The 27448-nt window shown below is 39.2% G+C and overlaps 1 protein-coding gene across 1 annotated transcript in view; it reads left to right on the top strand.

Moving 5' to 3' along the window:
* Positions 1-27448, top strand: part of METTL15 (methyltransferase 15, mitochondrial 12S rRNA N4-cytidine) — a 100295-nt gene that overhangs the window by 59396 nt on the left and 13451 nt on the right. Inside the window, exon 4 of the mRNA XM_063289543.1 lies at positions 24498-24689. Coding sequence (XP_063145613.1) covers positions 24498-24689 — 192 coding nt within the window. The remainder of the gene's footprint in view (positions 1-24497; positions 24690-27448) is intronic.

Raw genomic sequence — 27448 nt, 5'->3', positions numbered from 1 at the left:
GATGATATGCTGTTTGCTGATGCGGGGATCCTTCTTACCATTATTTTTCTGTTTTTCTTGTGTTAATTTTCAAATCGTATATATGTTTTGTATCATTTGCGTGATGTAGTATTTATGCCTTTCTCAGATGTTAGATAGCTTGTACTTCCATCTGAATGAATGAAGCAGTTCTGGCTTTACTGTTTAGCTGATGTCACCAGGCCCCCAGCTGTGTCAGATTTCATAGCTAGATCTTATATTTTAAAAACATACCAGAAACCTAATATAAATACTACTGTTTTTAAGCACAGAAATCTCAGTAACATATTAATCTCTTCTGGGCTTTCAAATATGGCTATTTAATTCTGCCCAGGAAAAAAGTGCACCATAAGTAGCATGCTGATTGCTTTGTATTATTCATGATTAACTTGATTTCTCACACTGTGCAGTGTTACAATTCTTTGAAAATAATAGTTTGAATATTTCTATAATTTTTCACAATGATTTAATTAGTTTCACATTTAAGTTCTAAATCGGAGCATACTTACACAAATACTTGAAGGCTTCTTTTTAGATTTCTGGAAGATGGACATTCTCAGTCAATATCAGAAAGGTATTTTTGTGTTAACTCAATTCAGTGTGTATTTCTCATGATCAGTCAAGACAGACATTTTGGTGTAATTATTGAATTACTGTAATACCTGAAATCAAATATTCTCTCAGCTATGGCTGAATTTAGGTTTCATATCTTAGTTTTCCATTACAGACTCATTTTTTTCTTGAGTTTCTTGGAGAAAACAATGTTTATCACTATGACTAAACGTAAACCAAATTAATGTATTGCTAAGAGACTCAGACTAGAAGGCAAAAGGCTTGGCAACATTTTAGTCAACTAATTGCATCATAATTCATAATACAGAGGTTGCCTGAGATGTATGAAGTACTGGCCCTCTTCTTCTTTTGTAGAAAAGCAAAGAGGAACTTGCATATATTTGGAAGTGAGATGCTTGTATAAATTCATTATCATGGAATATATCAAGGTCACAATTTCTAAAACTGTATGTTTGCCATAGCATTGAATGGCTCCTTCTTGTTGTTGTTCAGTCATTAAGTCGTGTCCGACTCTTCGTGACCCCACGGACCATAGCACGCCAGGCCTTCCTGTCCTCCACTGTCTCCTGGAGTTTACTCAAATTCATGTTCATTGCGTCGGTGATGCTATCTAACCATCTCATCCTCTGCCATCCCCTTCTCCTTTTGCCTTCAGTCTTTCCTAGCATCAGGGCCTTTTCCAGTGAGTCCTCTCTTCGCATTAGGTGGCCAAAGTATTTGAGCTTCAGCTTCAGTATCTGTCCTTCCAATGAACAGTCAGGGTTGATTTCCTGTAGGACTGACTGATTTGACCTCCTTGCAGTCCAAGGGACTCTTAAGATTCTTCTCCAGCACCACAGTTCAAAAGCATCAATTCTTTGGTGCTCGGCCTTCCTTATGGTCCAAATCTTACAGCCATACATTACTACTGGGAAAACCACAGCTTTGATTATGCGGACCTTTGTCAGCAAGGTGATGCCTCTGCTTTTTAATATGCTGTCTAGGTTTGCCATAGCTTTCCTCCCAAGGAGCAAGTGCCTTTTAATTTCATGGTTGCAGTCACCATCTGTGGTGATCTTGGAGCCCAAGAAAATAAAATCTGTCACTGCTTCCATTTCTTCCCCCTCTATTTGCCAGGAAGTGATGGGGCCAGATGCCATGATCTTAGTTTTTTTTAATGTTGAGCTTCAAGCCAGCTTTTGCACTCTCCTCTTTCACCCACATCAAGAGGCTCTTTAGTTCCTCTTCACTTTCTGCCATTAGGGTAGTATCGTCTGCATATCTGAGGTTGTTGATATTTCTCCCGGCAATCTTAATTCCGGCTTGTGATTCATCCAGCCCAGCATTTCTCATGATGTATTCTGCATAAGTTAAATAAGCAGGGTGACAAAATACAGCCTTGTTGTACTCCTTTCCCAATTTTGAACCAATTGGTTGTTCCATGTCCGGTTCTAACCTTTGCTTCCTGACCCACATACAGGTTTCTCAGGAAACAGGTAAGGTGGACTGGTACTCCTATCTCTTTAAGAACTTGCCAGAGTTTGTTGTGATCCACACATTCAAAGGCTTTAGCTTAGTCAGTGAAGCAGAAGTAGATGTTTTTCTGGAACTCTCTTGCTTTCTCCATGATCCAGCGAATGTTGGCAATTTCCTCTGCCTCTTCAAAACCCAGCTTGTACTTCTGGTAGTTCTCGGTTCATATATTGCTACAATTGTTTAATTGATGGTTTATTGTTGTTTTTACTTATGTACATGATTTATGTTGTGTATTTACTGTAGATGTTTTATTGTATATTGTATTTATTTGTTGGGAATTGCCAAGATTGATGTAATAGGCACAAATTGAATGGAACAAATTGAAAAGAACCTTGTGGTGTTCTAAAGATAGCTTTATTATACCAAATTAATTACACTATGTTAATTATCTTATTCTACAAAATATTTTTAAGATTGATTACAATCCTGCACATTTTTGATAAAAGTCCCATTAATCATCTGCTTAGTCACCTGCTGAAATTTTAATCATCTGATAAGTCTTCGCCTACTTAAAGCATATCATGGATATGATAAAAGCATATCCATAAAACAGATTCTGTTCTCACAAGTAATTGTTACTCCAGTCTGCCCATGACTTTACATGTATCTTTTATTATTATCTGGTACAACACCCAGGAAATTCTGATTTTTTATGTATAGTTGTTGTTATCAGATCAGTACAATTCACTGTCCTTGAACATAGCCAAATTTTGTTATACTGCTTCTAAAATCAGACAGATTTTGATTGCCCATTGATGAACCCACCACCAATTGTTAATATATTTTCTCCTGTTTTGTTTTTGTTTTTATTTTTATGTGCTTCTGTCTGTAACTCTGGTCCTTGACAATAATAAAAATTCTATTCTATTTATAAAATAATATTTTGGATATACACAAATTTTCAATTAGGAATTCTCCCTCACCCCCACCCCCTTGTAAGTGTCACTTCTAAATTAGTAACTTGCCTTCTCAAGGTTAGTAAAATTCTTAAGCCTTTTAGCATTGTCATGCCAGCAGTATTGCTATTCTTATTCTAATACTAGATGCATCATAGATATAAAACATATAGGAAAATAAATTACCTTGGAAGAATGAATAAGCATTTCTGTTATTTTTTACCCATAATAAATGCTATTTGTGTTACAATGTAATCTTGACTTCTGTGAATCAGAACTATATAAGTATAGTCCTGATTATTTAGAAAACTGATTATTTAGAAAAAAAAGTTTGTCCATTTGAACACTGAATTTGAAAACTGATTTAAATTTTGAAAAATCTAGTAAGCTTTCTGCATTACCCATGCTTCATGTAGAATATTGCAGATCATACAACTAAAATGAATGACAAAAAGCAGTATAGCTGTGGCTGTATCCATGCTGGTATGGTTGTAGAAATAAATTTCATAATGCTGGCTAAATATATATTTTGATGAAGTAGGAATCAAACTGCTCATGTGCAAGTTCCAAGTTAAGCTAAAGAAGAAGCCAGTCAGTTTCCACGTTATGATCTTGAACATATACCCACCATTTTCAAGGAGAACCTCATGAATTGCTTTGAAGTCCTGAACTTCACTGATAGAGAACTAGAAGAATTATGAAATGAACTTAAAAAGATTGTTAAGGATTAATTGAAAACAGACTGCCAAAAATGAAGAAACAAAAAGCAAACTGGATGTCAGAACAAACGTTGGAAATTGCCAAGAAGAGAAGAGAAGCAAAACACAAAAAAGACAAAAATCTCAGAAAGGATCTTAACAAAGAGTTTTAGAGAGCTGATAGAAGAGACAAGAGTCAGCATTACAACAACATCTGTAAAGACTTTGAAAACGAAACAGACATGGAAAAACAAGGAAATTCTTTCAAAAGATATCTAACTCAGAAGGAGGTTCCCACTCGAATTGCTATGGTAAAGCTTCCAAAGGACAGATAGTAAGCAATTCAAAGGCTATCAGACTAAGATGAAAGATAGTCCTCAATTAATGACAGCAATTGGTATTGGTATTGCCACTGCTAAGCGACGAGATCATAAATGTGATGTCATGTGACCACACCACTTAGGAATGGCAATTCCAACACTCATGGTTGCTGTCCTTAAGCGAATCATCACAGATCATTAAGCAAGGACATAATTACACCCAATGCCCTCATCACCTACAAATTCCAAATGTCAATGTGGCTCATGGCAGAAATGCATACTGTATAACTGGGAAAATCTACAAGCATATACTGGAAACTATATAAACAGGGTAAACTATAGTAATCTAACAGACTACAGTATATAGTAATCTAATATTTAAACTGTTGGAGGAAAATTCTGAGAGTGCCTTGGACTGCAAGAAGATCCAACCAGTCCATCCTCCAGGAAATAAAGCCAGACTGCTCACTTGAGGGAATGATATTCAAGGCAAAACTGAAATACTTTGGCCACATAATGAGAAGACAGGACAGCCTGGAGAAGATGCTGGTGCTAGGGAGAGTGGAGGGCAAAAGGAAGAGGGGCCGACCAAGGGCAAGGTGGATGGATGATATTCTAGAGGTGATGGACTCGTCCTTGGCGGAGCTGGGGGTGTTGACGACCAACAGGAAGCTCTGGTGTGGGCTGGTCCATGAAGTCACGAAGAGTCGGAAGCGACTACACGAATAAACAACACAATATTTAAACATCAATTTAGCTGAATTTTACATAACACACATAATTTCTGACCATTTGGAACAATGAATGGAATGGATATATCTATAGAAAGTTAGGGACCAATTCGCTCAAACACATATATTAAAAATACACAAATGGATAATTTCTATAAATAAATTATGGAATTAAAAACAATGAAAACAGTGGGAATACAATGCTTTAGTTTATTCCTAACTTCATCATTAAGTTCCAGTCCAGTGGGACATGGAAGGACTGCTCATGCAATGAGTCCACCCTCCTTTGTATCTCACCCACAACCCCAGTTTGCTCTAGAGAGTTTTTCTAGCTCTATACGGGGGTGGGAAGGAGTGGTATGTGAGAATGGGTTCCATAATAAATGAGAATATAAAATCATTTAAAATAACTAGTTTTTTTCAGTCTGACATGAGGCTATGTGTATAATCTGAGTCTCTTACAGCATCACTCTGTCACAATTTAAATAGCAAGAAATTAATTGCATACATAGATAAAGATGCCCATGAGTCAACTCTGCTCTTACAATTTTGGTTTTTGGTTTGCTTTATGGCAGTTTTATGGAAGTTTATATATACACAAGTAGGCACACACACAAACTTGTTCTGACCATTGATAGAAAGCCTAAAATCTCCAGTCTGTCTGAAAATATCCCATTAAGCTTATTGCATGTATGTGGATATCATTACACAAGACTAATTTTGCTGAGATCCTAGGGAAATTCAGTATCTACCCCAAAAATGTTTCATATATACAGTATGTCCTTTTTTTTAGATTTGTTAAAAAAAAAAACATTGAGGAAATTTTAAAAAGTAATTATTAATAATAATTTTAATGTTTTCTTTATGTTTAAAATTCCTGCAGATTCTAGCTCTTTAACAACTAAACAGTTGGTATTAAAACAAAAAACAAAACCCAAGATGCTGCTTTTGTTTGGGTTTAGTATTTCCCTCACTCTTTTTATATATGACCTCCAATTGCCAGTCTTTCTACAGACCTGACGCACATCTTGAGTTCTAAGATCAGATCATGTGAATGTTTTAAGCCTGGATGACAGTTGAACGGTATCTTGGGGTGAAAGGCATGATGCATCTGGTATAAAAACAAACATTCCCAAGCTTCTGACGTCTTTTTGCTCCATAATCAACTTAAAGGCTACAGCAGGTGGCTTGAAGGTAGAAGTTAGTTAACGATTAATAAGGCTTTTACACATCCTTTGCGTCACTTTTCCTTTCCAAATAATTTGCTAACAAGTCACCTAAGGGCTTGAAATCGATCAGAAAAATAACCAAAGGGATCCTGTAGTGTGATTGATAGAGATGATTAGAAAACCAGAAGAACCTTGAACAGCAAATAAGAAACATTTATTATTTACTTAGCTACAGTATTTGCTGAATGATTTTAAATTTCTGTCTGTGTGTGTATAATTTGAAATCATTTTGTTGCAATATTATCATTGTGTCATTTCTATCAATGCCTTTCAGAAATTTATAGAATATTCCTCCTTAGTTTAATAATTTCAAATATACATTTGTTCCTGTAGCAATAGTCATGGGTCATAATTATAAAAATAATCTCAAATATTATTTAGATTAATGTCACAATATTTTAAACGACATTTAACCTGCTTGTGCTCCCATCATTAGTTAAAGTAGGAATTCAAATAAATTGATATCAAGCTTTAAAAAATATATTTAAAATACACATCCATTTTGAAAATTATTAATTTTGGGTAGAATTGTTTGGTGCGAGCACAGAAGCTATTATGAATTTGAAATTTTAATGTAAAAAGTATGTTGCTTAGAGATGAGTACCTAGGCAATGAGGTACATTATGGCCACTGAAATGCCAAATAAATTAGGCGCACAAAAAAACCACTTAAAAAAGTCTATAAAATCATAGTTAACATCTAGTGATATAAATAAATATGGTCATATGAAATGATAATATAAGAATCAAATTATATGGCATTTCAGAATGACCTGAGGTGGTGGTGGTGGTTTTTTTAATCAGTATTTAGGAAAGTATAACCTACAGCAAAGGATTGTTACCTTGTCGTGGTGCTGGAGCTTGAGCACCTCAATGATGCCATGAGCTAAACCGTGAAGGGCCACCCAAGATGGGAAGGTCATGACAGAGAGTTCAGACTAAATGCAATCCCTGGGGAAGGTAATGGCAACCCACCCCAGTATTCTTGCCGTGAAAACTCAATGGATCAGTACAACCAGAGATATGTCGTTATACCATCGGAAGATGAGACCCCCAGGTCGGAAGATGGTCAAAATGCTACTGGGGAGGAACAGAGGATGAGTTCAACTAGCCCCAGACGTGATGACGCAGCTAGCTCAAAGCCAAAAGGACAGCTAGCGTCCTATGGTGCTGGTAGTGAACGGCGAATCCGATGTTCTAAGGATCAACACACCACTGGAACCTGGAATGAAAGATCTATGAGCCAGGGCAAATTGGATGTGGTTATTGGTGAGATGTCAAGATCATAGATAGACATTCTGGGCGTCAGTGAACTGAAATGGACTGGAATGGGCCACTTCACATCAAATGACCACCAGATCTACTACTGTGGACAAGAGGACCACAGAAGAAATGGAGTAGCCTTCATAATTAATAATAAAGTGGCTAAAGCAGTGCTTGGATACAATCCAAAAAACGACAGAATGATCTCAATTCGAATTCAGGGCAAGCCATCTAACATCACAGTGATCCAAATATACGCCCCAACCACAGATGCTGAAGAAGCTGAAGTAGAGCAGTTCTATGAGGATCTGTAGCACCTACTGGACAACACACCTAAAAGAGGTGTTATTTTCATCACGGGAGACTGGAATGCTAAGGTGGGCAGTCAAATGACACCTGGAATTACAGGTAAGCATGGCCTGGGTGAACAAAACGAAGCAGGACATAGGCTGATAGAATTTTTGCCAAGACAACTCAATGTGCATAACAAACACTCTCTTCCAGCAACCTAAGAGACGGCTTTATACATGGACTTCCCCAGATGGACAACACCGAAATCAGGTTGACTACATCCTTTGCAGCCAAAGGTGGCGGACATCTATACAGTCGGTAAAAACAAGACCTGGAGCTGACTGTAGTTCAGATCACGAACTTCTTCTTGCACAATTTAGGATCAGACTAAAGAGATTAGGGAAGACCCACAGATCAGCTAGATATGAACTCGCTAATATTCCTAAGGAATATGCAGTGGAGGTGAAGAACAGATTTAAGGGACTGGACTTAGTAGATAGGGTCCCGAAAGAACTATGGACAGAAGTCCGCAACATTGTTCAAGAGGCAGCAACAAAATACATCCCAAAGAAAGAGAAAACCAAGAAGGCAAAATGGCTGTCTGCTGAGACACTAGAAGTAGCCCAAGAAAGAAGGAAAGCAAAAGGCAACAGTGATAGGGGGAGATATGCCCAATTAAATGCAAAATTCCAGAGGTTAGCCAGAAGAGATAAGGAATTATTTTTAAACAAGAAATGTGTAGAAGTGGAAAAAGACAATAGAATAGGAAGGACAAGAGACCTCTTCCAGAAAATTAGAAACATCGGAGGTAAATTCCAGGCCAAAATGGGTATGTTCAAAAACAAAGATGGCAAGGACCTAACAGAAGAAGAAGAGATCAAGAAAAGGTGGCAAGAATATACAGAAGACCTGTATAGGAAGGACAACAATATCGGGGATAGCTTTGACTGTGTGGTCAGGGAGCTAGAGCCAGACATCCTGAAGAGTGAGGTTGAATGGGCCTTAAGAAGCATTGCTAATAACAAGGCAGCAGGAGACGACGGCATCCCAGCTGAACTGTTCAAAATCTTGCAAGATGATGCTGTCGAGGTAATGCATGCTATATGCCAGCAAATTTGGAAAACACAAGAATGGCCATCAGACTGGAAAAAATCAACTTATATCCCCATACCAAAAAAGGGAAACACTAAAGAATGTTCAAACTATTGAACAGTGGCACTCATTTCACATGCCAGTAAGGTAATGCTCAAGATCCTGCAAGGTAGAGTTCAGCAATTCATGGAGCGAGAATTGCCAGATGTACAAGCTGGGTTTAGAAAAGGCAGAGGAACTAGGGACCAAATTGCCAATATCCGCTGGATAATGGAAAAAGCCAGGGAGTTTCAGAAAAACATCTATTTCTGTTTTATTGACTATTCTAAAGCCTTTGACTGTGTGGACCATAACAAATTGTGGCAAGTTCTTAGTGGTATGGGGATACCAAGTTATCTTGTCTGCCTCCTGAAGAATCTGTATAACGACCAAGTAGCAACAGTAAGAACAGACCACGGAACAACGGACTGGTTTAAGATTGGGAAAGGAGTATGGCAGGGCTGTATACTCTCACCCTACCTATTCAACTTGTATGCAGAACACATCATGCGACAAGCTGGGCTTGAGGAATCCAAGGCTGGAGTTAAAATCGCTGGAAGAAACATTAACAATCTCAGATATGCAGATGATACCACTTTGATGGCTGAAAGCAAAGAGGAACTGAGGAGCCTTATGATGAAGGTGAAAGAAGAAAGTGCAAAAGCTGGCTTGCAGCTCAACCTCAAAAAAACCAAGATTATGGCAACCAGCTTGATTGATAACTGGCAAATAGAGGGAGAAAATGTAGAAGCAGTGAAAGACTTCGTATTTCTAGGTGTGAAGATTACTGCAGATGCTGATTGCAGTCAGGAAATCAGAAGACGCTTAATCCTTGGGAGAAGAGCAATGACCAATCTCGATAAAATAGTGAAGAGCAGAGACATCACACTGACAACAAAGGTCTGCATAGTTAAAGCAATGGTGTTCCCCGTAGTAACATATGGCTGCGAGAGCTGGACCATAAGGAAGGCTGAGAGAAGGAAGATCGATGCTTTTGAACTGTGGTGTTGGAGGAAAATTCTGAGAGTGCCTTGGACAAGAAGATCAAACCAGTCCATCCTCCAGGAAATAAAGCCAGACTGCTCACTTGAGGGAATGATATTAAAGGCAAAACTGAAATACTTTGGCCACATAATGAGAAGACAGGACACCCTGGAGAAGATGCTGATGCTAGGGAGAGTGGAGGGCAAAAGGAAGAGGGGCTGACCAAGGGCAAGGTGGATGGATGATATTCTAGAGGTGATGGACTCGTCCCTGGGGGAGCTGAGGTTGTTGACGACCGACAGGAAGCTCTGGCGTGGGCTGGTCCATGAAGTCACAAAGAGTCGGAAGTGACTAAATGAATAAACCACAACAACATAACCTACAACCTGGAAGTGGAAGATGCAAATGAACTGCAAACTCTAGTAATGAAATTCAAGGAACACAGTAAAAATAATGGGGCTAAGATGTAAAGAAGACCAACTGAATGACAACAGATACAACACCACCAGCCTTAGAATTAAAAACGAAGATACTGAAGTGATGAAGATAGTCTGTTGATAGACTATGAACAATAAAGGAACCAGCAGTCAAGAAATATGCTGTGGACTAGCACTTGGGAGAGTAGCAATGAAGTTACTTTGAAGAAGCAAAATAGATAGGGTTATTGACACTTTTGAGCTGTGGTTAATATATAAGGTTAATAATAAACCTCTGAATAACATGAATAGCCAAGAAAAAAACAAACCAAATAGATCATCAAACAAATCAAACCCAAATTTGCACTTGAGGCACAAATGACCAGGTTCAAATTATCCTACTTCAGGCACATGTGAAGACTTAGCTCTCTGGAGAAGTCTATAATGCTGGGAAAGGTGGAAGGAAAGAGAAGAAGAGGACAGCCATGGGTGCACTGCTAGAAGACTTGAGGGCCAGGTTGGAGACGGATCCTCTTGCAGAACCTATGAGGTCATTAAGAGTCAGCACCAACTCGATGGCAAATGATCAGTCACAAATCAACCTACAACCAATGCTTGAATAGAAATTTCAGTAAAATTAAAGGTACTTGGACTTGTAAATATACACATTGGACATTTGGGGAAATAATTTGGCAAAGAGCCTGTAGCCGTGACTATTAATTTTTCCTCTGATAAATTCAATGGAACTGGACAAATTCTCTGAAGTTATCTGGGAAAGATTCTGAAAAACAAAGCATGGGACAGGTGGGCTTCAACTTATACTGAGATTTTCTTCTTCTGCCTTCCCTCCTGAACACAATGCTCTCCAAAATTTTCTAGAGAGAGGTTTCCCCAACTTTCCAGAACAGATTTTTCAAAGGTTCTTGAGGATTGGAACAGAGATGTTTGCAGCACTGAACTCTTTCTTCCTAAAGAAGAGAATGTGCAGCCAGTTTCCTCACTAACCCATCGGTTTTTATGCATTGCAAAGTATTGTGGCTTGCCATTCTCTTTTTGACACACTAACAAGGTTAGTAGAGGCATGATTAATTTTCAGCCTGGGAAGTCGAAGCACAATTGGTGTCTCATTTGCGTATACTTCCAGCATCTGCTGCTTGTTTTTGTTTTGTTATACACATGAGAATGCAAAATGCAGTGGGAAGTGTTTTGTGGGAAGGGGGTTAATTTAAAAAGTTCAAAACTCATCGTAGAGGGGGATAGGAGAGGGACTTCATGAAATAAACACTATTTTTATACGTCCAAACATTTATTGAGCACAAATTATATTGTCAGAATAATAATGGTGTGATTTGCCATGCATTCTATTTTTAGATCTTTATCTAAAATTGACATGTAGCTTGCTGTACCTGAAACCCCAGGTGAGATGGTTATTGGAGTATAACAAAGTTTTGACGTCAGAACTGCTATTTATTCCACTGGAAACCATTAGTGATGCATTACCCCTTGGCAGTTGTGTTTTCAGAAATCCAGTTACATTTTTAAGACTGTTTTTGGCCAATTAGAGTTCTTGCTCAATATAGAAAGAAGGAAAACTGCTTTCTGTATAGTTTCAGAAATGTTGCATCTCAGCAATAGAATTGCTGTAAATTCTAAATCTTTACAGAATTTATTTAGTTCCTTCTGTGTTTGTTTCTTCTTCGTAATAGTTTATTGAGCACACTCATATTTCTGAATTTATACTGATCACATATATGCTGCAAAATAGGGAGTAAGAAAAATATTTTAAAAGTTTGTGATATGACAAAATAAATACTGGAATCCCCATTCTGAATTTCATTTAGGTGTGGGAGCTATATGCACTCATAATCAACAGGAAAAAGCCTCTAGACTTCCATATTGTCTACATGTTGCCCATCTCCACTATAAGGTTTTAAAATTCTGACTCAGCAAAGACAAAAATTCTTCCTTGTTTTGTTTCAACCCCTAACATGAGAGTAATATTGAAAATAAGGTATGAAGCTTATGAATTGTTTGTTTGAACATATTCCAGGAAAGGAATAATTCGGGGCTTTAAAGAAAGTCTAATTTCCATTCAGAACAAAGAGCAATTGCCAACTGCTAAAAATGGTATAAAAGGAACAGAGATTGCTCCTGTTTATTTTTCACTGCCATATTGTTTGTGCTTTAGGAATGAAAGATATTCCATTGTGTCCAAATGTTATATCACCTGTAGTACATATTTTCCTACTTACTAATTTTTTTAAAAAACTTTCCACTCTGTCTTTTGCTCAAAACTCTTATGTCAGACCCCACATTCAAATGATTGATGAATCGTCTGATCGTGTTTGTCTGCCATGATGAGTCAACGCGTGTCAAGAACCAGTTGGGAGGGGGGGGAATTCAAGAGTGTGAAAATATTCTGTTTGGGCTAAAGGGGGAAAGTCAAGGTCGTACCATCAGAGACATCTGTGCCTGGCATGCCGGCTGTTGGAATTAGGTGGGAAGAGAAGTGAAGTGGGGAGCAGGGTGTCAGCTAACTTTTAATTAGATAGTTTAGGCGGGAATCTTCAATCGCAGCTTTTCTCTTGATTTATTTATTTATTTATTCGATTTCTATGGCTGCCCATCTCAACCGGTGACTCTGGGCGGCTCACAACAATAAAAACCATAAAGCAATAAAACAATTACAATTAAAACAATTACAATAAAAAATAAACATACATGGCTGCCAAGATCTGTACACATTCTCAATAAATCTGAATTCTGCATTTCCAATGGTGCATGAGTCAGGTCATTGTTGGGAGGAAGTATGTTGGTTCTTACATCTTATCTTTCTAACCTAGGTAACACTGGCTTTGATGTATAGTTTTCTATTACGCAGAACTGGTTTCTTAAAGACTTTCAGTTCTCTTGCTACGCTTGGGATAGCTTTAAGATTAAAATGTTATATTTTATTCCAATTTATTATTGTTTTGTTTGCTAAAAAAGAACTACTTGTCTGAGCATAATTCAGTACTTGTTATGCTTCTTAATAATTTGCAATGTAAAATTGTTCTATATTTGTTACCTGCATAGAATTGTTGTCTGATTTATCAGTTCATTGAAGAGAAACCTAACTGAGCACTATGTTTAAGTCCAACTCTCATTGATACTTTCAAAAATATTTGTAGGAGAAAACTCTTCATGCATACAACTGTATATGTGTTGGCTTCCAAATGAAATAGGATCTTGTAAGTAATGCTTTTTTCATTAGGTAAAATTGATGGAATTTACATTTGTAGTTTTGTTAGAGTTATCTACTGTGATAGAAAGATTGCCACATGTAATAAGTATTTCTAGGCAAGCAAGCTTCAGAGATTCCTATTAAGGCAGAATATACACAGAAGTGACTGTAATTTAATACCTTCCCCTTCCAATAAAGACACCTGAAAACAAGACTAGCTAATGGAAAAGAAGACAGAGACTGGAGAGAATCAACCACATGCAGACTTCATACTATTTTGATTGTATGTTGGATATGCTCAAAGCTTGCTTGATTCATTTCACAGCTATATTCTCTAAGGCTTAATCTCCATTTGGATGAGCCTAGCCGTTGTCTCTTTGCTTAAATTTACTTTTTTAATCCAATCCTTTCTCTTAAATCCATTGAATTGTTAGATTTAACTGCTAGAACATTTTGGTTAAGTGAGGCATGCCTGGTGACAGGATGATTGAGAACATCCCCATATATACATTTTCAAAAGTTTATATTAACCTAAAAACAAATGTTCTCTGAGCAGAGTAAATAAAAGAATAAAATATCTAAGCCAAAAGTAAAGGGACAGGAAATAGAATATGGAAATTAAAACCAGCAGGTTTGTGTAGGATATAATCATTTTCTATGTGTGAAATCAAGAGTCCGTCTGAAAGAAAAGATATGTCTTGGCCTGCTATTGAAAAAAAATAATATGGATGGAAATCTACACTACCGATTTGGGTTGACATTGTGATATTTAGGCTTAAGTAGCGGGTAGATAGCAGGCATGAAAATATTCGTTGTATAAATCTCTGCGTAGTTTATCTTTCTATAATTTTCTTCCAATTCATGCATCACTGCTTAATAAACTCATTTGATTGCAGTAATAGTAACAACTTGTAATTTATTTAAAATCTTGTTGGAGAGTCATTTAATCATTCATAATTTTCAAATAATGAATGCTACTGAACATTGATATATCTATTAAGACACACAAAACAATTTAGTAAACAGCTCACTTTTACTAAAACTACTGAGACTCATAATAACATTTTTGCTAAGATCTTATGGTGTATGCAGGGTGACACTTAATTGTATGGTAGTCTTTCGAGTTCAAAGAAGACACACTGTTGTGCAATTCCTCTGTGAACACGGAGGTGGCTCTGCAGTCACAGTCTGGAAGCAGAGAATCTAGCACAATGGGAGCACTGGAAGTCTCTTGTTGCAGTAACTGTGAGTGTTACTCTGTGACACCACTCATGGTTTTTAGTGGCGCCAGTCTTCAAAGCTGGTGGAGGTTTCATAGCACAGGGTTCTCCAGCAGCTTCTGTTAGCAGTTGCAGCTTCTAGTTCCCTTGGCTGGATATCACAGTGGCATAGGATTTCTTTCACAGCCTCTTTGTAGCACTTTCGTGGTTGACCTAGAGGTCTCTTCCCAGACTCCAGGACACTGTAGAGCAACTGGCAAGACATACAGTAGTCATCCATTCTGATGACATGTCCCACCCACCACATCTGGGCTCTGATAATCAGGGACTCAATATTGGTGGACTCCGCACAACCCAAGACCTCCAGGTTGGAGACACAGTCTTGCCAATGAATGCCAAGGATGGGGTGGAGAGCGCATGTGTGAAATTTCTGCAGTTGTTTGATGTGTCATTAGTACAGAGTCCAGGACTCATATCCATATAGAAGAGAAGGGATAACCACAGCTCTGTAGACTTTCAGCTTTGTGAAGATACAGATGTGTTGGTTGAGCACTCTGATAGGCAGCCACTCCAGAGCCTGGCTGGCCTTGCTGATCCTGGAGTCAATTTCTTTGTTCAAAGACCGATTGCTCAAGATTATGCTTCCCAAGTATTTGAAGCTGTTTACAATTGTCAGCTGGGTGTCATCAACAGTGATTTTTGGTTCTGTGGGGTTGGTATTTGGCACAGGCTGCTAAAGTACTTCAGTCTTATTCAGGTTGATAGGCCAAAGAGCATAGCAGCATCTGAGAATTTAATTACTTGTCTGAGACTCTTAATTACTATACTACAAATAGTCATAGACAAGCGACATTGGGAGTTGGGATGATGCCTTCACAGTCCTCAGATCAGAAGAGATGAACCTTGGCTGAGTCTTAAATGGCTGCTTAGTAGTAATAATGTACATATAGTCAGTAACCAGCAAAATTTAAAAATATACAACATGAAAGTAAAATCAAATGGGTGAGAAAAAATACCAACACAACAAGGAGTCTCTATAACAGACGTATAACATAAACTACTATAATGACATGTTAATTAACTGTGCAAGTATAAATCTAAAATATTACAATCTTTGAAGTAATACTGCATGCACCTAAAACAAGATATCTAATGCATCATAAACTTGAAGTGATGAATAAAACAGAAGTGGTTATTCCTGTGACCACTTATGCCTTATTCCCATCACGGCAACACAGAATTTGACTACTGAACATGTAATGAAGAGTTTTGAATCTTCTAGAAGATTATTCACATAGAAATTGTCTGCCCTTCCTGGGAATTTACATATTAGGGGTAGAATGTAAGTAGACCTAATATCTTTGTAGAATTTACAGTGTAATAATACATGAGAAATGGATTTGATCTGCTTGTCACCACATGGGCAGTTAATGGGGTTTTGGAGTATCTGCCTTGCAGTAATGTTGGTAAGCGATTATGCCTGGCTTTGAAAAATGCTATCCTCAGCCTAGGGAGAGTTAGATTTTGTAAGTATTTTTCTGGTTCCCAAAAGAAATAGCTGCTTATGTAACTAACAATAGCCCATCCACAATATTTCCTCCCAACAGTAAGCATCTATAAAATATGTACCTATAAGGATATATCTGAATTACAGATATATCCTTATAGGTACATATCCTTTCTGATGCTGTGGCAATGCTTGTGATCAAGTTTAGAAATCATAATAGTTATGATTAGCATTGAACTAACACATAAAAAGACATTCCTCTTTCTGATTAACTGAATCTGTTTACCAAAAAACATACTGGAAGGTTCTGCTTTTCCATCTAGGAAACTGCCAACATTTGACAAGAATGAGAAAAAATAGAGACACAGGTATGACAAGATTTAAAAAATTCTACATTCTACAAAAACCTTTTGGTAAGGTCCAGATAGAGCTCAGGGCCTCAGTAACCCAATTCCTAATGTGATCAAATGACACCTTAGGAATCGGGTTACCTTTTTTGCCTATTCATATTATTTTATTATCCCCATTATTTACACTCATGTGTATCTGTTAGATGATATGTGCTGTTGTATAACTATTTTGTGAGTTGTCTATAGGATTGCGCTGTGCTTTGGATTTGATGGCAAAATAGTGTTTCGAGCACATAGGAGCTGGAACATGGCACAGCCTACAGTTTTTTTTAAAAGAACATGACAGCTGCAGAGGGTGATATCAGTATACTTTGGTCCCAGAACAATTTCAAGGCAGCTTATAACAATATTAAAAATGCTACAAATACATAGCTACATGCGAAAAAAAAAAAAAAAAACTAAGAGTCAAAGCAGTACAACCAACAGATAAAAGTGCCGATAAAGAATAAATTAATAAAGATTGTCCAGGATACAATTAAAAGCATCATGTAGTCATAATATGCATTACAGATAGTCCTCCTTTAGCGACTGCCTCGTTTAGCAACCATTTACAGTTACATTGATGATGAAAAAGTAACTTTATGACCAATCCTGACATATGCAACCTTTTCAGGTCTGTAAACAAAGGAAAGCTGAAGTAAGAGCATAAGCACAGTCATGGTTTCGCTTAGCAACTGCTTCACTTAATGACCAATTTGCCGGTCTCAATTGTCGCTCAACAAGGACTACCTGTATATCAACATACACATTCACAAGCTGAGAGTTAATTGTGTTCTATGGGAAACAACTTCTTGACTTTGATAGAGTTTTAGTTCCCTATCTGGTGGAACAAGGATACTGTGCAGTAATATTGTTTTATATACTCATCCTACTGAGGTCTTTATCAAAAACAAATGAAACAAAATTTTTGATTGACATGTCTGTAAGTTGTAAATATATGAATAAGTGGAAGAGACAGGATAGAAATGATTGTGCTTGGTAAGTTCATGATTCAGTGCCAGTACAAAAGTACCAGTCACAGGGAGCATGTTGATATGTTCCTTCCAGACTAAATGTTGAAACTCCTTATTTCCTAACAGGGCCTTTTTAAAAAAAAAAAATGAAGGCATACATATTGGTCAATAAATCTGGATTCTAGATTTGATTAAGAGACCATTGTGACTGCACTGCAGGCAACTCAGAACGAATCTGTGCTCCCAGTATCCAGAGTTCGAGTGTTCTCTCTACTTTTGTATTTATTCCACCTGATTGCTTAACATGACCTAGTTTGGTTAAGTACTTTATATACCATATTTACCCAATTAGAAGTTGTTTTCTTTCTCAAGTAATTACCAGCAAATTGAGATAGTTGCCTTTCCTTTACTGATAATACAAGAAGCAGGAATGAGCAGAGGTATAAGTAAGTGCAGGCATTTGATGATTAACTTGCTTTGAAAGGGCTTCTTGCCAGTTAAACTTTAGTGCATAAATAGGGCTTCTCTGGATGTCTGTCTGTCTGTCTCTTTTATTCCTTTGTTCCATACGATTCAATAAGACACATGGGCCTATGAAGCAGATTGGCATGAAGAGTACGGAGCAAGGGAAGTTTATGCCCTTCCTCCATTTGCTTCTTGCCCTCCTGTCCCTTGTCAGCAAGGAAGAATTGCCTAATATGGTTATAGTTTAGTAATGACTGTCATCATCATCATTAATGGATTATTGCCAGGTTTATGTGCCAACCTATTATAGAAAGTATTAACTTAGGCCCCTTGGTTGTTCCTGGCTGCCTTTGTCCAGGCTCTGAAGTTGATGAGGCATGGTTAGTGGTATGATGGGAGACCTCCAGGGAATACCAGGACTGTAGGCTACACTGGGAAGTTGAAAAACATCCTGGAAGCAGGCAATGGCAAACTACTACTATGCCAAGGAAATGGACAAGTGAATGAAATTACCAAGTATGGAGCTTGATTAAGGAGACTTTACCTATAAGGGCTATGCTTATCCCTTGGGCTTCCATAGCTTTTCAAGCTGAGTTGATGGACTCAAAAGTGAACAAATCTCAGCTCCAGGTTGAAAGGAAATACTGCAAAGATACTTTTGCAGAGTTTCCTCTTAAGCTGTGTGAGGGGCAAGAAAGTTATCTGTCAATGTCTTCTTACAACTCTACAAAATAAACACAGATATTATTCCCACCCCCACCCTCCAAAAAGAAGTCCTATCTTTCTAAATCTTATAACTATAGTTCCTAATTGGAAACCTGTCTGATGTTGTCTGTCTTTTCCAGGATAGCCATCTAATTAAAAACATTTTCAAGGGTTTGATCCTATTGAATAAAGTACTAATTGAAGTTGGACTGTCAGAAATTAAATTGTGAATAAGTTTTAACACTGTTTGAACCCATCCTAAATTACTGGAAGTAATTGATATGAAGTAGCTGTTTAAGTCTTGTTCCAAATGAATGGCCACATGAATTGCCACTTGGAGAGATGCTTGAACTGTCTCTATACCCATCTTCGTTTTACATTAAATAGTTTGAATTCCTCCAAAATGATTAGATACAGTTGGATTTGATTAACATGAGTACATTGTGAACCTCCTAGGTATACGTAGAATAGTTAGAAAAATAAGAGTTAAATGATAATAGAACACATTGGGAATGAAAGTTATTGGGTATTTCTAGTAGATATTATCTTTACTGGATTATTTGTTTGCCTGTTCATTCTTAGTTCTGATCTCATCATTCCCTTCCCTCCCTCTCATGCTTGCCCTTCTCAGAAAAGTAGTTAAGAAATGTCTCCATGTGGTCTCATTCAGGAATTGATCTGACAATGCCAAGACTAGTCATTTATGAGTTGTCTTTTGTTAGTTAACTCTATGTCAGCTTCTGAAGATTGTTTTATTTACCTTGGTAGTCTTGACAAAATGCCTGCATTAGTTCAAAGAACTGTTACTCATTTGAGACACGCATTGTTTCTTTTGATGTTAGAATGACTGGGCAGCTGTACAGACTATGTTTTCAATAAAGCAACAGAGAGGACTTCAAAGATCTAATAGCACTTTAAATTTACTTTACTTGCTGAGTATACTTTAAAAGCCCTTACATATCCATGAGTTTTGGAACATGTGTAATAAATCTTCCCTAGCCAATATTCATCTTTTTATAGCATAGAGCCAATATTATGCCACATTTTATTTATTCTGCTGTAAAATAAACATTTAATTAGTATAAGTTACGAACATGTCTTGGATAGTTATATAAGTAAGCTGGCCAAATTGCCATGATTTCCAATCCCTTCTTTTTCCCAACTGATTTTGAATTAATGAATCTTCCCTGTAAAAGTTCATGGTGATTCAAGATGCTATTGCTTACTTACAAATATATAGTTTATGGTACTATAATTGAGAATGGTATCCATTAAAAAGTTGTAATCATAAAAGAATTGTTTTTTCTTTTCTTTATTTTAGCTTTGTTGGTTATGAGTAAGATCTGTAAAAACACTAAAATCTCACTTTTGGCCATTCTGTTTCTTCATGTCTACTTCCCAAAAGTTGGTTTATCAAAAAATGAGAATTATTAAAGGCCATAGAAAAAAATCAATTCCTAAATAAAACGTATTTATAGAAAGCTTATGAGAAAAATGTTATGTTCTAAATTTTAAAAGTTGGGTTTAGAGTACAGGATTCTAATTATATGTACCACGCAACTTAGATATCTTGGTTTTGAGTATTTATTCTGGCAGAGTTAAGTTGACAACTATCTAAAATTTTAAGTCTTATTAATAAGTGTAATACAGAAGACTTGTAGATATCAGTATAGTGCAGTGCAGTTTTTTTCAATTTTTTCAACTCTGTTGTAAAAGGAGTCAGCAGTTATCCCTTTTTCTATTTCTGTTCTCTTTCTTTTTTTTTCCCTGCACTTCTGTTCTCTTTTTCTTTCTTTCTTAGTTTCTCTTAGAGTTTATCTCTTTGTTTTAAAATTTAATAAAGTTATTAAAAAAACTTTCAACTCTGAAACTGAAACACTGTCCTAAACCTATTGGCATTCCCCTTCTCTATTCATGGGGGTGGGGGGCGGAATTGAAATTTATTTATTTATTTATCTATCAAATTTGTCACCACCCATATCCCCCCACCAGAGGGACTCTGGGCAGTTTACAATAAAAGTAGTCAATTAAAGCAATAGCCATAAAATATAAATACAATATATAAAAATGTAATTACAATTAACAAATAAATATAAAAATAAGAATAAAATCCAAGTGGCAGAAAGGTCTGATTCAATCCATGTGTGTGAGGAGTACTCTAAGTCACTAGCCATCCCAAGCATAACTACTCCCTTCCCTGCCCCAAGCAAGGTGGCAGAGCCAAGTCTTCAGGTTCATCCGGAAGGCCAGGAGCAATGGGGCTAACCTCACCTCTGCGGGCAGGATGTTCCAGAGGGTGGGAGCTACTGCAGAAAAGGCCTGCTTCCTGGATCCCGCCAAATGGAATTCTCTTACAGATGTCTGCAACATACTCTCTCTGCATGATTGGGTGGGACAGGTTGATATACTAAGGAAGAGGTGGTCCCTCAGGGAACGTGGCATGTAGGGCTTTAAAGGTGATAACCAACACCTTGAATTGGACCCGGAAGCAAACTGGTACCCAATGCACCTCAAACAGTAGGGGTGTTATATTTGCCGATCTAGGGGCACCAAAGGTAGCCCATGCGGCTGCATTCTGGACTAGCTGTAGCTTTCGGGTACTCTTCAAGGGTAGCCCCATGTAGAGTGCATTGCAATAGTCTATATGGGAGATAACAAGGGCATGAATGACTGTTTGAAGCGCGTCCCGATATGGGAATGGTCGTAACTGGCGTACAACACGAAGTTGCGCAAAAGCCCTCCTGGCCACGACTGCTACCTGCTCTTTGAGCAGAAGCCGTGAGTCCAGGATGACCCCCAGATTCTGCACCGGGTCTGTCTGGGGCAGTGCAACCCCATCCAGAACCAAAGATGACAGTGTCCCAGATTCGGAAGAGCCATTAACCCACAGCCACTCTGTCTTACCAGGGTTCAGCTGAGTCCTGTTGTTCCTTATCCAGACCCCTACAGCCCCCAGGCACTGAGAGAGAGCACAGCATCACTTACCTCACCTGGGATGGAGATGTATAATTAGATATTATCAGCATATTCATGATACGTCCCATGGTGACGGATGATCTCACCCAGTGGTTTCATGTAGATGTTAAAAAGGAGCGGATAGAGCACTGAACCCTGCAGCACCCCACGAAGGAGGGGTCGAGGGTTGGATCTCTTGCTCCCTATCACCACCTATTAGGACCGGCCCTGGAGGAAGGAGATGAACCAGCACAAAACCACGCTGCCCATCCCGACTCCCTGAGCCACCCCAAATGGATGCCATGGTCAATGGTATTGAAAGCCACTAAGAGGTCAAGAAGAGCAAGGATGGATGCACTGCCCCCATCCTGCTCCCACAGATTATCCATAAGTGTGACCAGTGCTGTTTCTGTCGCATATCTGGGCCTGAAACCTGACTGAAAGGGGTCTAGATAATCTGTTTCATCCAGAACCCTCTGGAGCTGCAACACCACCACTTTGTCAACCACTTTCCCCAAGAAGGGGAGGTGGGAGACTGGGCAAAAATTGTCCAGCACAATAGGGTCCAGCAATGGTTTCTTGAGGAGGGGGTGTACCAACGCCTCCTTAAAGGCATCCGGAAACACCCCCTCTCTCAAGGATGTATTAACCATCACCTGGACCCAACCACATGTCACCTCCTGAGCTGCCTTTACCAGCCAGGAGGGCCATGGACCTAGATGACAAATGGTGGCATTTACTGTCCATAGGATCCTGTCCACTTCCTCAGGTCCAACAGGATCAAACTGTTCCCACATAACTGGGTAAATATGCTCCCCTGGTATCTCCACAGACCATGTCTCATGCTTGGAGTCTTAACTTGGAACATATCCAAGCAATTTTATCCTGCAGATGTTCAGCAAACTCCTTTGCATGGCCCTGTAGGTGGGTCAATGGTTCCACCTTCCCCAAAAGGGATCGAGTAATTTTAAACAGGGCCGTCGGGTGGCATTCTATGGACGCGATAAGAGCAGAGAAGTATTGATGCTTCACCACTCTTGTTACTACAAGGTAGGCCTTAATAGCAGCTCTAACCTGTGTTCAGTCGGATTCGGTCCTTGTCTTCCTCCAGCAGTGCTCTAGGCATCTCAACCCTCTTCAGAACCCTCAACTCATCTGTAAACCACAGGGAGTGTTGGGTTCAATGGGGCAAGAGAGGTTGCATAGGCACGATCCTGTCCAAGGCTCCGGCCACTTCTCTATTCCAGGCAGCGGCCAGGGCAGCAGATCCTCGGGTATAACCCCCAGGTCCCTCTGAAACCCTAACAGGTCCATCAGTTGCCAGGGGTGGACCAATCGAATGGGTCCTGCCTCCCTGTGGAGAGGTGGCATAAGAGAGTCTCAAGGTCACCAGGGCATGATCTGATCATGACAATAGGGATAGATGCAGCTCTCCCCTCAGATCACATTGCCACCGCTCTGACAAGAAAACTAAGCCCGGGGTGAGGCCACTGTCCTGAGTTGGGTCCCGAATAATCTGGGAAAGGCCCATGGCTGCCATGGTAGCCATGAACTCCTAAGCCGCCCCTGAGGCACCCCCCAGGGACAGCAGGTTGAAGTCCCCCAAAACCATAAGTCTGGGGAACTCCACTGCCAACCCTGAGATGAGCTCAGGCAGGGAAGTTGCTATACAGCAGGGAAATGCTTGAAGCTGCTTATGTACGCTATAAACTAGGGAAAATTCTGTTTTGAAAGCTGACATGTAAATATGCCAATATGTTATTTCAAAACAAAATTTTCCAAGTATGCCAGGAATTGTATGCTACCAAAAATTTGTGATATTAGAAACACCATAGCAGTATTCTCCATAGATTTTTGATAAACAGCCTGTTAATTATTATATTAGAGCCAGTTTGGTGTAGTGGTTAAGGCATCAGGCTAGAAACTGGGAGACTGTGAGTTCTAGTCCCACCTTAGGTACAAAGTGAGCTGGGTGTCCTTGGGCCAGTCACTCCCTCTCAGCCCTAGGAAGGAGGCAATGGTAAATCAGTTCTGAAAAAACCTTGCCAAGAAAACTGCAGGGACTTGTCCAGGCAGTCTCTGAGAACTGAACACAATGGAAGGGGGGGGGGGATATGTTTGTTTATTTGTTCAACTTATATCACCATCCTCTCACCAAGTAGCTAACAAAGGTTAAAAACATAACAATAAGTAGGCTGACCATATGTCCCGTTTTGAACGGGACAGTCCTGTTTTTTTAACATTTCCCGACCGTCCCGTTGTTTTAATATAAATGTCAATTTTGTCCTGTTTTTTAAAAACGTTGGAGCCATTATTGGGAAAAGCAGGAAAAAAATGAAATTGAAATTGAAAAGGAGGCTGACTTACCCATTGGCAGTAGTTCTCAATCTGGCAGGAAACCTAGAGCGGGAACTGCAGGAACAGCCGATCGATGGTAAGCAAGAGGAAGAGTCGCTGCCGCCAATCAGTGCAGTGGAAGACGGTTGGAAAAGCGCGCCCAGCAGAAAAGAAGCCGATTGGCTTTCATGCCAAAACAGCGGGAAGAAAATAAAACAAAATAAAAGGGCGTGCCAGAGAGGAACAGGTTGTCGGGGACAACCGTTCACTAGACTCCTCCGTTCCTGGCCTCCCCGTCCCAGGTCACCGCCGCCCTCAGCCCTCCTGCAGCCTCTCTGCCCAACGCCACTCCTGCACCAGCCTCTCCAGATCCAACCATTGCTGCACCTCCCCCTCCTGCACCTTCCCAGCTTACTGTCGATAACGTTTTTATCGTCTTTTTCGTGAATACGGAATATTACATAAGTTTAATGCCATCCCGTTTTGCCATCTCAATCTCCCATTTTTGTCTCAAGGAAATATGGTCAACCTAACAATAAGAGGAAGAAAACAGTACAATAATAAAACATACCTATGTGCCTAGAGAACCAGGAGGGTATTATCTTTAAATGTAGCTTTACTAATAATAAATGTATTTATTTATCTTTTCCTCTTATAGGCAACAAATACAGCCTCTTCTAGGATTGTTTAGTCAAGCAGAAGCCTTATTAACATCTTCTGGAATAGAGCCAGCGAGTTTAGATGGTGTTGTTTTGGATGCCGGTTGCTCTTCTTTGCAGTTTGATACTCCAGAAAGAGGTTTTTCCTTAAAAAAGGATGGCCCATTGGACATGAGGATGGATGGTGACAGGTATATATTGATAACATTTTTCTTTACAGTAATCAATTTCTCAACGGCAGGCTGAATTTAATTTCCCTTTCAGGGTGCGAAGTCATGGTCATACCCTGCTATATTTCTCTGCAGATATATAATACATCAGTTTTTATTTCCTTTGGCAAAACAGTATTCTATGTTCTGTTTTCAGGATTTGGTGCCTTTTTTGTTTTGTTTTGTTTTGTTTTGTTTTGTTGTTTCCCAGGGCCACAACTAGGGGGTGGCAAGCGGGGCATGTGCCCCGGGCGCTGTGCTTGGGGGGGCACCAAAATGAGTGCGAGGGACGCCAAAAAGGGCACGGAATCCATGTTTCCCCTGGGTGACGCAGACCCTAGTTGCGAGCCTGCTGTTTCCTCTTCCGCTTCCTTCTACTATCTCTCTCCCCGGCAGTTAGGTTGTTACAAACATTCATAAGGATATTGGTTCTAAATCTGTCTTTTAAAACTGAAAGAATGTTAAGTCCTGACCAAGTAATATAAAATTGAATGATTTTAATAGGTGCAATGGAATTAAACCAGGGGAGGCCATTCCTGTGTACACAACTTGCTAATCCTTCAGACTAGACCAATGATTTTGTTCCAGGCTGTTTTATAGGAATTACAATAAACCTGTATTAGTTTGTTTATCTGAATTGCTTTAAAAGCATTATCTGTTTTAAAATTGCCCCATGTGAATAGCTGCTGCCTACCAGTGTCTACGTGATAAATATTTTATTTGGATTCATGTAGCTCATTGGAAGACTACATTTATGTAGTTGTGTGTGTATGTGTGTTTGACATTTGAATAGAAGCTGCCAGGTATATGCAACAATAAATAGATATGCATTGTTAAAAATAGCCCTAGAGTCGATGGCTCGGTGGTGGTGGTGGTGGTGGTGGTGGTGATGATGATCTGCCTAACCCAGGTCTTTGGGAAGGACTCAATAGGTGGACAAAAATGCCACATTCAGTCTAAACTTCTGGCTGACTGTGCAACCAACCATAGTAGTAGTAGTAGTAATAATAATAATAATAATACTGTTTGTCATTGCATTGATTCTTCTGTCAACAATACTGAACAAGTCAGGCCATAGCTATTAAACATCAAAAACATCTGCCAGGCTATCCCACCTCCTATACATGGGTGATCTGAAGCTGTATGGAAAAACACCATCTGAATTGGAATCACTGGTCAACACTGTCCAAATATACAGCCAAGATATTGCAATGGAGTTTGGACTGGACAAATGTGCCACACTTAACAACGAAGGAAAAATAGTGAAAACTGAAGAATCAAGATGCCGTATGGAAATAACATCAAGAGTCTGAATGAAGAAGATGAGTACAAATACCTGGGCATCCTTCAGGCTGACAACATCAAGCACACTGAAGTCAAGAAGAAGGTTAGTAGTGAATACATCAGAAGAGTGAAGAAGATCTTAAAGGCCAAACTCAGTGGCGGAAATACCATCAAGGCGATTAACACCTGGGCAATTCAAGTGATTAGATATACAGCTGGAATAGTAGACTGGGCTCAAGGTGAACTAGAAGCCCTGGATAGGAAGACCAGAAAAATTACACTGTGTGCACAATTATTAGGCAAGTGAGTATTTTGACCATGTCATCATTTTTATGCATATTTTCCACTTCCAAGCTGTATAAACCTGAATGCTTATTGGATATAAGCATATCAGGTGATGTGTATTTGTGTAATGAGGGAGGGTGTGGCCTAAGGAGATCAACACCCTATATCAAGGTCTGCATAATTATTAGGCGGCACCTTTTCCTCAGGCAAAATGGGCCAAAAAAGAGATTTAACTGACTCTGAAAAGTCAAAAATTGTAAAAAGTCTTTCAGAGGGATGCAGCACTCTTGAAATTGCTAAGATATTGGGGCGCAACCACAGAACCATCAAACCTTTTGTTGCAAATAGTCAACAGGGTCGCAAGAAACGTGTTGAGAAAAAAAGATGCAAATTAACTGCCAAAGATTTGAGAAGAATCAAACGTGAAGCTACCAGGAACCCATTATCCTCCAGTGCTATCATATTCCAGAACTGCAACCTACCTGGAGTGCCCAGAAGTACAAGGTGTTCAGTGCTCAGAGACATGGCCAAGGCAAGGAAGGCTGAAACTTGACCACCACTGAACAAGACACATAAGTTGAAACGGCAAGACTGGGCCAAGAAATATCTGAAGACAGATTTTTCAAAGGTTTTATGGACTGATGAGATGAGAGTGACTCTTGACAGACCAGATGGATGGGCCCGTGGCTGGATCAGTAACGGGCACAGAGCTCCACTTCGACTCAGACTCCAGCAAGGTGGAGGTGGGGTACTGGTATGGGCTGGTATTAAAGATGAGCTAGTTGGACCTTTTCGGGTTGAAGATGGACTCAGAATCAACTCCCAAACCTACTGCCAGTTTTTAGAAGACACTTTCTTCAAGCAGTGGTACAGGAAAAAGTCTGCATCTTTCAAGAAGACCGTGATGTTTATCCAGGACAATGCTCCATCGCATGCATCGAAGTACTCCACTGAGTGGCTAGCCAGTCAAGGCCTCAAAGATGAAAGAATAATGACATGGCCCCCTTCCTCACCTGACCTAAACCCTATTGAGAACTTGTGAGCCCTTCTCAAAGGAGAGATTTACGGTGCAGGAAAACAGTACACCTCTCTGAACAGTGTCTGGGAGGCTGTGGTTGCTGCTGCACAAAAAATTGATTGTCAGCAGATCAAGAAACTGACAGACTCCATGA

The sequence above is a fragment of the Candoia aspera genome, chromosome 1, assembly GCF_035149785.1.
Source record: "Candoia aspera isolate rCanAsp1 chromosome 1, rCanAsp1.hap2, whole genome shotgun sequence".
In the NCBI taxonomy this organism is placed as follows: domain Eukaryota; kingdom Metazoa; phylum Chordata; class Lepidosauria; order Squamata; family Boidae; genus Candoia; species Candoia aspera.
This window is presented reverse-complemented; position numbering and strand designations above follow the sequence as displayed.